The 13379-nt window shown below is 46.6% G+C and overlaps 2 protein-coding genes across 2 annotated transcripts in view; both read left to right on the top strand.

The window, feature by feature from the left end:
* Positions 1-4259, top strand: part of LOC131944577 (uncharacterized) — an 8855-nt gene extending 4596 nt beyond the window's left edge. Inside the window, exon 2 of the mRNA XM_059305265.1 lies at positions 3932-4259. Coding sequence (XP_059161248.1) covers positions 3932-4259 — 328 coding nt within the window. The remainder of the gene's footprint in view (positions 1-3931) is intronic.
* A 7-nt stretch (positions 4260-4266) lies between these two features.
* LOC131944576 (collagen alpha-2(I) chain-like) lies at positions 4267-4965 on the top strand. The gene has a single exon (XM_059305264.1). It carries the CDS (start codon positions 4267-4269, stop codon positions 4963-4965), a length of 699 nt encoding a protein of 232 aa, XP_059161247.1.
* The last annotated feature ends 8414 nt before the right edge of the window (positions 4966-13379 follow it).

The following is a 13379-nucleotide window of genomic DNA, read 5'->3' as shown; positions in this document are numbered from 1 at the left end:
TTAGGTTAGGTTGGGTATGTTGAGTTAGGTTGGGTTGGGTTGGGTTAGGTTGGGTTGGGTTGGGTTGGGTTAGGTTAGGTTAGGTTAGGTTAGGTTAGGTTAGGTTAAGTTGGGTTGGTTGGTTGGTTGAGGGAGGGAGGGAGGGGTTGAGGTATAGATGGTAGAAGTGGGGTAGGGGTGTAGATGGTGGGGTGGGGTGTAGATGGTGGGGTAGGGGTGCAGATGGTGGGGTAGGGGTTTAGATGGTGGGGTGGGGTTTGTAGATAGAAGGGGTGGGGTAGGGGTGTATATGGTGGGGTAGGGGTGTAGATGGTGGGGTGGGGTAGGGGTGTAGATGGTGGGGTGGGGTAGGGGTGTAGATGGTGGGGTGGGGTAGGGGTGTAGATGGTGGGGTGGGGTAGGGGTGTAGATGGTGGGGTGGGGTAGGGGTGTAGATGGTGGGGTGGGGTAGGGGTGTAGATGGTGGGGTGGGGTAGGGGTGTAGATGGTGGGGTGGGGTAGGGGTGTAGATGGTGGGGTAGGGGTGTAGATGGTGGGGTAGGGGTGTAGATGGTGGGGTGGGGTAGGGGTGTATATGGTGGGGTAGGGGTGTAGATGGTGGGATAGGGGTGTAGATGGTGGGGTGGGGGTGTAGATGGTGGGGTAGGGGTGTAGATGGTGGGGTGGGGGTGTAGATGGTGGGGTGGGGGTGTAGATGGTGGGGTGGGGGTGTAGATGGTGGGGTGGGGGTGTAGATGGTGGGGTAGGGGTGTAGATGGTGGGGTGGGGGTGTAGATGGTGGGGTGGGGGTGTAGATGGTGGGGTGGGGGTGTAGATGGTGGGGTGGGGGTGTAGATGGTGGGGTGGGGGTGTAGATGGAAGGGGTGTGGTAGGGGTGTATATGGTGGGGTAGGGGTGTAGATGGTAGGGTGGGGGTGTAGATGGTGGGGTGGGGGTGTAGATGGAAGGGGTGGGGTAGGGGTGTATATGGTGGGGTGGGGGTGTAGATGGAAGGGGTGGGGGTGTAGATGGTGGGGTAGGGTAGGGGTGTAGATGGTGGGGTGGGGGTGTAGATGGAAGGGGTGGGGGTGTAGATGGTGGGGTAGGGTAGGGGTGTAGATGGTGGGGTGGGGGTGTAGATGGTGGGGTAGGGTAGGGGTGTAGATGTAAGGGGTAGGGGTGTAGATGATGGGGTAGGGGTGCAGATGGTGGGGTGGGGTAGGGGTGTAGATGGAAGGGGTGGGGGTGTAGATGGAAGGGGTGTGGTAGGGGTGTATATGGTGGGGTGGGGGTGTAGACGGTGGGGTGGGGTAGGGGTGTAGATGTAAGGGGTGGGGTAAGGGTGTAGATGGTGGGGTAGGGGTGCAGATGGTGGGGTGGGGGTGTAGATGGAAGGGGTGTGGTAGGGGTGTAGACTATGGGGTGGGGTGTAGATGGAAGGGGTGGGGTTGAAGATGGTGGGGGGTGTAGATGGAGGGTAAGGTAGATAGGTGGTTTGGGTTAGGGCTGCATCAATAGCGTTAGGGTTGTGTATTGTAGGGTGGGGTGTGGACGGCATTGTTGCATGTAGGATGTTACAGTAGAGTAGAATTGATTATTTAGTCCATCTTTTCATGAGCTTCTTGCCCCACTAAACATCACTAGCGCATACAATCCAATTGTTTGACTAACAGCTTTCAGCCCGTGTTGAGCCGCTGATGTCATTAGTGCTCCAGTTTTTTAACCAACAGATGGAGAGCCCGGCAATCTGTCTCGGCTCTGGAATATGAGTTGCTCGGATCAATGGGGCGTCTGGTGTCCCTCCATATTACATCAGATTTCAATTGGGGAAATAAAAAACAAAACCTGATGTTTGCCCTTACAAATGCTACTTAGTCCTATGTCCTTCGTGCTCCCTGCCCGTCCCCCCTGCCCGTCCCCTGTACAGTCTGCTGCGTCTTACGTAGGGTGTCACGTGCCTACCAAGACGTCCCACCCCCCACCCCCACCCTGGCCTCCCATTTCAACATGTCCCGTCCTCACGTGCATTGTCTTGAAGATTCCAATTGGCATTCTAGACGTAAATACACTCATCTGTGCAGCCCCAACCCTGGTGAACAAACAGGGGGGCGTCCACGGGCAGTTGTTCTGTGGGGAACACGTGCCAGCCTTTTACCAAATCTCCGGCAAAAAAACTGTCCATTTGAATAAGTCTGTGAGTGGGACCATGTATCACCTGCCTGTCTCATGCAGATGCAGCCTTGGAACTGGGAGATAAGCAGCGGAACAGGAAGAATGAAGCCTTGCAACCTGCCCCAATTAGTGCTCACATTCAAGGGGACACAATCCCGTTAAAGGGAGAGAAAAATAAAACGACTTTAAAAACAAAAAGCTGGTATTTAAATTTTTCTAATAAAGAGAAAATTGTCGTGTTGAACGATGAGATATTCTCCTTGCAGCACTGTTGAGAAAAGCCCATGAATAATTCATTCTACTCAAACAGACGGCAGGGGGAGGGGATTGGGGGTGGGGGATGCTTCTAGAATTGATAGGGTAAAAAGTTGGGCGATGGTTACAGCCTCAATGAGCTCACAATATGTTGTGAGGCCAGTCTTTAATCATGGCTTTTCGTTTAGATCATGGCTTTTCGTTTAGACCTTCATTGTGTAGGAGCAGAAGACGGGCAGACAGCTTAAGTCGCTCTACCCACTTGCGTAATCCACGCACTCGTGACAACAGACGCCTAGATTGACTCATTAACGGCACAATTAAACTAATTACTATTCATTCACCCTTGACCCTTAAAACTCTTCTAGTTCGAGTCAATGTCTTTGAAGGTGAAAATAAAGCAGGAGGGGGGGGGGGGGGGCACGCGACACCCACCCAACAAAACATTGAGCCGACACGACAGTAAACTGGTCGCTTACATGACAGACCGTCGGTAGCCACCCCCACCCTCATGTGCCCCGGTAGCCACCCCCCCCCCCACCCCCACCCTCATGTGCCCCGGTAGCCACCCCCCCCCCCCCACCCCCACCCTCATGTGCCCCGGGGCGAGCATTGACAGCCCTACGTCCTTGTATTGGCCATCATGTCATTGTTCTATAACTAGGAATGTTCTAGATTATAATCCGGTGTTTATTTTCCCAAAATAGCGAAATGAAAACAGCGAGAGCGAGCTCAAATTCCACGTTTTCCTCATTTTCCCTTTCCCGCCCTAGATTTCATATTGCCGGAAGTTGCCGTGAATTGATTGGCAGAAAACATGCGCAGACCTGGGCAGGTTGATGGGTGCACTCATTGATGCATGCTGTGTACACCCTCGCTCGCGCCTCGCTCGTCTGCCCGCGGCCCGCTCACCCCGTCAATAGGCTCGTGGGGTGGGGTGGGGTGGGAAGGGGAGGGGAGCGATACACGTCAACTAGGAGCAAAATCTTCCTCAGCTCGAGTTCTCTATTCGATCTGATCACGTGGGGGAACGCTCTAGACTCTAACCGTTCTGTTGGAAAGCTCACATGAAGCGTTTGATTCTGATGGCATCACACGGGAAGTACTGAGCATAAAAGAATAGTTGTAAACCTATACATACTCGAATGTGTAATTAGATTTTACACAAAAAATATGTTTATATCAATATAAACCTGATATATAGATACTATGAGATACTATCATAAAGTGATATTTGATAAGAAACAAAACAGTTTGAAGTTTACACCAATCTCATAAATATTTAATTAACATTTTAATCAAATTAAAAGTAGAGAAGTTTCCCCTTCTGTATATCTAGTAAACAAACATAAAATAGACTGGCCAACGATATCAAATAGACATTCGTGTGTCGTATGGCCATCAGGGCCACAGTGGGATCAGGGCCACAGTGGGATCAGGGCCACAGTGGGATCAGGGCCATCAGGGCCACAGTGGGATCAGGGCCATAGTGAGATCAGGGCCATAGTGAGATCAGGGCCATCAGGGCCACAGTGGGATCAGGGCCATCAGGGCCACAGTGGGATCAGGGCCACCAGGGCCACAGTGGGATCAGGGCCACCAGGGCCACAGTGGGATCAGGGCCATCAGGGCCACAGTGGGATCAGGGCCACCAGGGCCACAGTGGGATCAGGGCCATCAGGGCCATAGTGGGATCAGGGCCACAGTGGGATCAGGGCCATCAGGGCCACAGTGGGATCAGGGCCACCAGGGCCATAGTGGGATCAGGGCCATCAGGGCCACAGTGGGATCAGGGCCATCAGGGCCACAGTGGGATCAGGGCCATCAGGGCCACAGTGGGATCAGGGCCATAGTGGGATCATGGCCGCAGTGGGATCAGGGCCATCAGGGCCACAGTGGGATCAGGGCCATAGTGAGATCAGGGCCACAGTGGGATCAGGGCCACAGTGGGATCAGGGCCACAGTGGGATCAGGGCCACAGTGGGATCAGGGCCATCAGGGCCACAGTGGGATCAGGGCCACAGTGGGATCAGGGCCATCAGGGCCACAGTGGGATCAGGGCCATCAGGGCCACAGTGGGATCAGGGCCACAGTGGGATCAGGGCCACAGTGGGATCAGGGCCATCAGGGCCACAGTGGGATCAGGGCCACAGTGGGATCAGGGCCATAGTGGGATCAGGGCCACAGTGGGATCAGGGCCATCAGGGCCACAGTGGGATCAGGGCCATCAGGGCCACAGTGGGATCGGGGCCATCAGGGCCACAGTGGAATCAGGGCCATCAGGGGCACAGTGGGATCAGGGCCATAGTGGGATCAGGGCCACAGTGGGATCAGGGCCATCAGGGCCACAGTGGGATCAGGGCCATCAGGGCCACAGTGGGATCAGGGCCATCAGGGCCACGGTGGGATCAGGGCCATCAGGGCCACAGTGGGATCAGGGCCATCAGGGCCACAGTGGGATCAGGGCCATCAGGGCCACAGTGGGATCAGGGCCATCAGGGCCACAGTGGAATCAAGGCCATCAGGGCCACAGTGGGATCAGGGCCATCAGGGCCATAGTGGGATCAGGGCCATCAGGGCCATAGTGGGATATATCAAATGGTTGGTGGAAAGATTTCATGTTTTGAAAGATTGAAGTTCGAGAAGCACTTAATGTAAGCGCCGACTATGCAAATGTGCAGAGCGGAATATTCATTGAAATTTGGTTTGGGAATACATTGCAGGGCTTTAAAGAATAAAACGTAATGAAGCGACACCTGTCGGGGAATGGAAGATCTAAATGTTAATTCTTGGTGCGGACAAAAAATCTTTTTTTTTAATTTTGTGCAGCCTTACAACGGAATAACTGAAATTTTAAAAAAAGGAAAGGGCTTTGATTATATTATATTCACAAATCCTCCCAAAAATATAATAAATAAAAAAATGCAATAAAAAGTAAAAATGTAACTTAATTTTGTATAACCTTACTAATAGATCTACTATATGCTAAAAACCGAACGTATACCTTATTACAAGCTTTTATTTAACTCACTTCCTCGTCAGTCTTAAGTCTGTTGTCAGTCTAGATCGAAACGCCGGAGCGAAATTGCAGACACTTCTACTTGACAGATACGGTTTTTAATTTGTACGTGGGTCAAGACATAAAGACAATGCATCGTGACATTAAATTTGACTTAATTTTATGCCTAATTAATTTTTTTATGAATTAATTAAAATTTTGACCAAATTTGTAGGCATTTCTATCCAACCACACCACACGCGTCATCACGTTCAATAGCGCGTCATCACGTTCAATAGGCGCGCAATGGATTTTAGTCATGAAACTCTATTGTAAATAAAAAACGTGTAAAGCTCTTAACAAATTTCATAAAAAGCGTTTTAATAACAAGCTTTTATGTACTAATGCACTAAAAAGTTGAAAATAAATTATAGACTACTATTTAAATAACTATAAATTTGGAATTTAATTTTAGACCGACCCCCTTTCCTCCGTCCATATGCGTCAACTTTCGACGAACTACCCCCCCCCCCCCCCCCTTCATGCCTCCCCCCCCCCCCCCCCTGCACATGTGGACCCCACAATAATTGAGTAGAACTCTCAAAACATGTTACAAAATTACCTATTCATTAACGTAATAATGGTGTGCGCCTTGCTATATTATTAGTCTTATACTGTAATGTAGGACTTTTGTTTTATGTAGCATCTGTTACTTGGCCTAAATATTACAAGTTGAGCCTAGAATATAGCCTATATTTTTTTTTAAGTTCAGGAAAAAGTCGGGAATTTAATTTTTATAACCAAACTTTCTCACGATGTCCGTTAGTCTACAGCATGTAAACTTACTGTGTGTAAACTTCCTGTGTGTAAACTTCCTGTGTGTAAACTTACTGTGTGTAAACTTACTGTGTGTAAACTTCCTGTGTGTAAACTTCCTATGTGTAAACTTACTGTGTGTAAACTTACTGTGTGTAAACTTACTGTGGACTATCTAAACTTCTTTTTGGAAAGAGTGATCGCGAATGGATGCTATGAAAGCCTACCTCTCGACTTTAAATATTTTTTTCACCCACTAAGTTTTTCCTAAAGGTGGTCAGATGTTGCGGGGAGTCACAATTGTAGCCCCAACTTTTTTGTGCCGGTCGTGTGTGCTCAGGGTAAATTCGTCTACAGTGTTTACGGGGGGGGGGGGGGGGGGCGGACGGGGTAGGAGGCTCTGCCCCCAACTCTGTTCGGCTAACCAACGTGACGTCATTCTATTACTTGTACTTAACTTTACGTTACAGGTGGTTCTATATCAAATCCCCCCCCCCCCCCCATCCCACCTCCTTTTGTCGTGGTCGCGGAAAAAAAGTAACAGGAAAAAAAAAAACAGAAAAAGTCACAGAAATAAAGTCACAGAAAAAAAGTCACAAAAATCTTTTTAGAAATATAGTGATTTATTTCTAAAGAATTGTAAAATTTTAATATGTTTATTGTTGTGGGATGTATTTTTGGATAGCATAAATTATTTATAGACGTCAAAAGCATTATGATTTATAACAATTATAAGTAAAAATACTCTAAGATAATTTACACAACAATCTCAACTGTTGTTAGTATTTAGTTAAATGTCTACGCGGTAGAAAATCTAATTATAAAAGAAATGTAGGCACATCATTGTGTTTTGCATATGTTTTGCCGTAGGCTATTCTCTGGTTGGCCTCTCCTCAGTAGGTATTGTCCGACCATATTGTGTGTTGTTGCCGATTTGTGTCAATGACAGCCTTTGAACCTTGTCGGCTTTCTGTTTTGATCCTTTCCTTTTGTTATGTAATGAGCGTGATAAATGTGGGCAGTAAGGGTAGTTGAACTAAGCATAACTATTGTAGCAGCAAGTCAGATGAGCTTACAATTTCACGGTAATTAAAAAAAAAAAAAAACACGGTGAAAAACGTGGACTTTGGAGCATTCTATTAAATGCTATTAGTCTTATGTTTAATATAATTACAATCTACATACTTCATACTAAATATTTTTAGATGAATTATAAAAATTACTATGCGTATACAACCTACACACATTACATTTAATTAATCCTAAGTTAATTTGCATTCTCTAAATATTTAATACATACAAGTATTAACAAATTCCATGCAAATATATATTTGTGACTTTTTTCCCTACACTCGCCCTACACACCTAACCAAGCGAGAACATTATACACGCGCTGTTCATTAAATATCTAATTATTTTTAAACTTATGTTTTAATTATTTGAAATGTTTAAAAACAATCTTGAAATACTGTGAATTTTGTTTTTTTAGAAAATTGCCCGACCGATTGCGCTTGTAATAAAATCTCAGTTTTTGTTTTTGGGTGCTATACAATTACAACCGTCCAAAAATACAAGTTCAAAGTTGCGTCAATCACTATAAATGTTTCAATCAAATGGTGTAAAGAAATCTATCATATTTTCGTATTGAAGGAATTTATAAGCTTCAGTGGAAATGTAAACTAAATGTTAAAATCATTTATTGATGTCGAAGACCATAGGTCTAAGCGAGAGGCAACTTTTCAGATTTGGATTCCATTTAAATTTTCGAACACATGGGGACTATTTTTGTTTTTAAGTTAGATCGAAACAATGACACAATTGATGGCATCATAACACCATGACACCATGACACAATTGATGGCATCATAACACCATGACACCATGACACCATGGCTGAAACCATGGTTGACACCATTACAACATGACACAATATTTGACACCATGACACAGTAGTTGACATCATGACACGGTAGTTGACATCATGACACGGTAGTTGACATCATGACACCACGACAAAATGGTTGACACCATGACACCATTGACGACACAACACCATTGATGACACCATGACACAATAGTTGACGCCATGACACGATGGTTGACACCATGACAACATGGTTTGACACAATGACACAATGCTTATTTCTCTGTTACATTGCGTTTATTTTCAAACTGCTAGAGACTGGTTCGAATCAAATTATGAGACGTCTTTAAATTGGAGACAGAAGATAATGAGTTGGGCAATGCAGGTGTTTCCTTCTTTGTTCCATGCAAGTCCCCCCTCACCCCCACCCCCCACTTACCCCGTCATCCCACTACAGTGCCACTAACCCATCCCACTATGCTGCCACTAGCCCGCCCCACTAACAGACCACGTGACGCCTACAGTAAAAGCCTTGCCTCTAAAATTAACTCAAGTAAAAAAAACCTCTCAAATTTCATCCAAATCTCCAGGTCATAGCTCGTCTCCATTAGCAAAAGTTTGAGTAGCTACCACTGGGCCATTGGTGCTGGTTTATGGTCAAATTGGTAGGGACCACATTTGTATGCAGACACGGTCCCCGTCGCGTTTTCAGGGGGAGGGGAGGGCCTGCTCTCAGGCTAATCATGGGAAATTACAGAGGTGAAGTAGGGTAAGGCCCGGGGTCATAAAGCTCTCGGGTCGTCGGGTGAAAGTTGGAGAGAAAACGGTTTGTTGTATGGGTGGGGTGGGGGCTGTCTGGACCTTACGACCTGTCTCGGCCCTGGTCAAGATGGGGTGTTAGCCCATTGTTAGCCCATTGTTAGCCCATTGGCCTTTTAATTGCTGCTACACAGCCAATACGTGACCCTCATTTTGATCACGTGATTTTAATTTGGTAATCCCCACTGTGCGGTCGGATGGATGGCGTGGTTCAGTGGTAGAGTTATAAGATACTAAACTGTAGGTCTATGGTCGGATGGATGGCGTGGTTCAGTTGTAGAGTTATAAGATACTAAACTGTAGGTCTATGGTCGGAGCCTGGGGTCTGATCTCTGTTGGACACGCTACATTCACATCTGATGGGTACCTGACTCCCGTTGTGACTCCCGCTGTGATGGGTACCTGACTCCCGTAGTGACTCCCGCTCTGATGTGTACCTGACTCCCGCTGTTACACAGATGACAATGCTCGCCTATCTAAATTTGTTATTGTAAGACAAAATAATAATAGTTAAAAAGTGGAGAGTAGAGTGAAGAGATAGTGGTAGGTAGTGGCTAGGTAGTGGCTACGTAGTTGCTAGGTAGTGGCTAGGTAGTGGCTAAGTAGTGGTTAGGTATTGGCCATGTTGTCGTGGCCATGTTGTCGTGGCCATGTGTTCGTGGCCATGTTGTCGTGTCGTGGCCATGTTGTCGTGGCCATGTTGTCGTGTCGTGGCCATGTTGTCGTGGCCATGTTGTCGTGTCGTGGCCATGTTGTCGTGTCGTGGCCATGTTGTCGTGTCGTGGCCATGTTGTGTCGTGGCCATGTTGTCGTGTCGTGGCCATGTTGTCGTGTCGTGGCCATGTTGTCGTGTCGTGGCCATGTTGTCGTGGCCATGTTGTCGTGTCGTGGCCATGTTGTCGTGGCCATGTTGTCGTGGCCATGTTGTTGTGGCCATGTTGTCGTGGCCATGTTGTCGTGGCCATGTTGTCGTGTCGTGGCCATGTTGTCGTGGCCATGTTGTCGTGTCGTGGCCATGTGTTCGTGGCCATGTTGTCGTGGCCATGTTGTCGTGGCCATGTTGTCGTGGCCATGTTGTCGTGGCCATGTTGTCGTGGCCATGTTGTCGTGGCCATGTTGTCGTGTCGTGGCCATGTTGTCGTGTCGTGGCCATGTTGTCGTGTCGTGGCCATGTTGTCGTGGCCATGTTGTCGTGTCGTGGCCATGTTGTCGTGGCCATGTTGTCGTGGCCATGTTGTTGTGGCCATGTTGTCGTGGCCATGTTGTCGTGGCCATGTTGTCGTGTCGTGGCCATGTTGTCGTGGCCATGTTGTCGTGTCGTGGCCATGTGTTCGTGGCCATGTTGTCGTGGCCATGTTGTCGTGGCCATGTTGTCGTGGCCATGTTGTCGTGGCCATGTTGTCGTGGCCATGTTGTCGTGGCCATGTTGTCGTGTCGTGGCCATGTTGTCGTGTCGTGGCCATGTTGTCGTGTCGTGGCCATGTTGTCGTGTCGTGGCCATGTTGTCGTGGCCATGTTGTCGTGGCCATGTTGTCGTGTCATGGCCATGTTGTCGTGGCCATGTTGTCGTGGCCATGTTGTCGTGGCCATGTTGTCGTGGCCATGATGTCGTGTCGTGGCCATGTTGTCGTGGCCATGATGTCGTGGTCATGTTGTCGTGGCCATGTTGTCGTGTCGTGGCCATGTTGTCGTGGCCATGTTGTCGTGGCCATGTTGTCGTGTCGTGGCCATGTTGTCGTGGCCATGTTGTCGTGGCCATGTTGTCGTGGCCATGATGTCGTGGCCATGTTGTCGTGGCCATGTTGTCGTGTCGTGGCCATGTTGTCGTGTCGTGGCCATGTTGTCGTGGCCATGTTGTCGTGGCCATGTTGTCGTGTCGTGGCCATGTTGTCGTGGCCATGTTGTCGTGGCCATGTTGTCGTGGCCATGTTGTCGTGGCCATGTTGTCGTGGCCATGTTGTCGTGGCCATGTTGTCGTGGCCATGTTGTCGTGTCGTGGCCATGTTGTCGTGGCCATGTTGTCGTGGCCATGTTGTCGTGTCGTGGCCATGTTGTCGTGTCGTGGCCATGTTGTCGTGGTCATGTTGTCGTGGCCATGTTGTCGTGTCGTGGCCATGTTGTCGTGGCCATGTTGTCGTGTCGTGGCCATGTTGTCGTGGCCATGTTGTCGCGTGCTGGCGAGGGTAATTACGTCCTGTCATAAATTGACCAACTCACACCAATGATGTCCTCTAACTAGGCGCGGACAGGCTGGGTGAGTGACGGGTCAGATCGGGTCAGAGATTGTCCAGGTCTCATATTCAGCTGATTAAGTGCTCACGTTTGAAGGTCACGTCTGTTCAACATGAGACGGCTTGTCAGAATGATTTTGTCGCGTCATCTTGTGCCCAGCTGCACCCTGGCCATACCCTGCCTGTTTGCCTGTCTGTTTGTGTGTCTGTCTATCTGTGTTTCTGTTTGTCTTTCTGTCTTATTTTCTGTTGATTTTTCTTTCTGCTCGAATTAATTTAAAAATGCATTAACCAATCTCTATCCACTAAACAGATTTATTCACCAACAAAATCCACCAACAAAATCCACCAACAAAATCCACCGGCAAAATCCACCAACAAAATCCACCGACAAAATCCACCGACAAAATCCACCGACAAAATCCACTTCAATGAATTTAATTCTCGTCTAATTGCCAATAAAATATCTTTAACAGGTCACGTACATCAATTGTCCGGTCACGTGATTCAATTGTCCGGTCACGTGATCCAATTGTCCGGTCATCTTTCACGGACACGTTGTACCGCCTCTTCATCACCCCCCAGGCAACCCCTACCCGCCACACTGCAATGTCCTAATGACGTCATACATTGTCTCTCTGTCTCCCCCCCCCCCCCCCCATCCACCCCGCCCATTCACCTCTCGTGCAGAAGTTCTAAACTCATGACTTGACTGCCGGGGCTAGGGTTAGGGTTAGGGTTAGGTTAGTATTCGTTTATGGTCAGACTCAAACTAATGTCTAGGGTTGGGTTTGGGTTTGGGTTTGGGTTAGGGTAGGGGTTGGGTTTAGGTTAAGTTTTAGGCTCAGGTGAATGCTTAGGTTTTGGTCTTTTTCTTAAGGTTAGGATTAAGGTAATATATAGGTACAGAGTCAGAATTCTTAAATCTGGGAGAGTGGGGTATTTCCCCAGGGGAGGAGGGGGGGGGGGGGGGGGGAATGGACAGGGGTAATTGCTCCGGGGTAATGACTCAGGGGGATGTCCTGGGGGTATTTGACGGGGGGGGGGGGGGGGGGAGGTAATTTCCTTGACCTGTTTTTGTACACAATCTTCCAATTTTTGTTGTACTATATAGAGAAGCACATTTGATGGTGACATAGGCTTTGGAAGTCTTCAAGCTATAACTTGAAGCTCAATTCAAAGATCATCATCGATACCTTTATCAGCGATTGAGTCAAAGTGTCTAAATGTTTGAAATCAGTGAGTAGACACACAGATATATCAATATATCTAGGCTCGTGACGTCATCACACTTTTTGTGCTTCATATGAATAGTTTGAGTCTGTTTAAGAAATTTCATTTACGCGAATAGGCCCTTGATCTAGTATCTTTCAAATTAAATTTTTATCTAAAATTAGCCAATTCCAAAGCTAAACAAACAAAAATTTATATAAAATAATGAAGGTCTAAAATAGTTTAGTATAGAAACTCATTATTATGTAGATCTAGATAGAGTTGTGTTAAGCCGAGGTTTTTGCCGTAACTCTAGACTCTAGAACCTAGATAGATAAATCACTTGTATTCTTGAACTAGATGATACGCGAAGCTAAAAAGCAAAGATTTATATCAAATAGTTAAGGACTAAAATAGTTTAATAAAGAAACTCAATAATGTATTGTGATTTAAAAATGCATTTTAATTTTAACTAATTAATTTTGGTTTGACCTAGATTCTAGATCTATAAATAACTCCCTTCGACAGCGGATATTTTTAGATTCTAGATCTAGAGAAATTTATTGTATACTTAAATGAAAAGGACTGTTGAAAATTTATATTAGTGTTGGAACGTAATAAAAATAGCATCGGACGTATCGTTAAAGCTATAGCCGACAGAAAATTAGCTATATAATGCGTTATACATATGAATAGAGGCAACAAAATCTAAAATGGAAGCCGCCATTGTTGCTGTAAAAAGTAAATAAATTATGTGACGTCACTATTCACTATAAGTAAAGTCATTGTTCTGAAATTTTATAATTAATGTGGTTATTCTACCAATGAATAAATCAATAAATTAATTAACGTCTTTAAATAAATTTGTGATTAACAGTCTGTCTAAAAAACAAAAATTGTTCTCTACCTAATTACTATTTTACAGCTCTACAATTAGTGCAGATTCTCTCCGATAACCAAATAGACGAACAATTTATATATATATATATATATATATATATATATATATATATATATATATATATATATATAT

The sequence above is a fragment of the Physella acuta genome, unplaced genomic scaffold (genome assembly GCF_028476545.2).
Source record: "Physella acuta isolate Inbredline_101_S28 unplaced genomic scaffold, ASM2847654v3 ptg000497l, whole genome shotgun sequence".
NCBI lineage: Eukaryota > Metazoa > Mollusca > Gastropoda > Physidae > Physella > Physella acuta.
Note: the sequence above shows the minus strand (reverse complement) of the source record. Positions and strands in the feature narration are given on the sequence as shown.

What these genes read in the sequence shown, in the direction of transcription:
- LOC131944576 (XM_059305264.1), top strand. Translation starts at nt 4,267, where the DNA reads ATGGCCGCAGTGGGATCAGGGCCATCAGGGCCACAGTGGGATCAGGGC.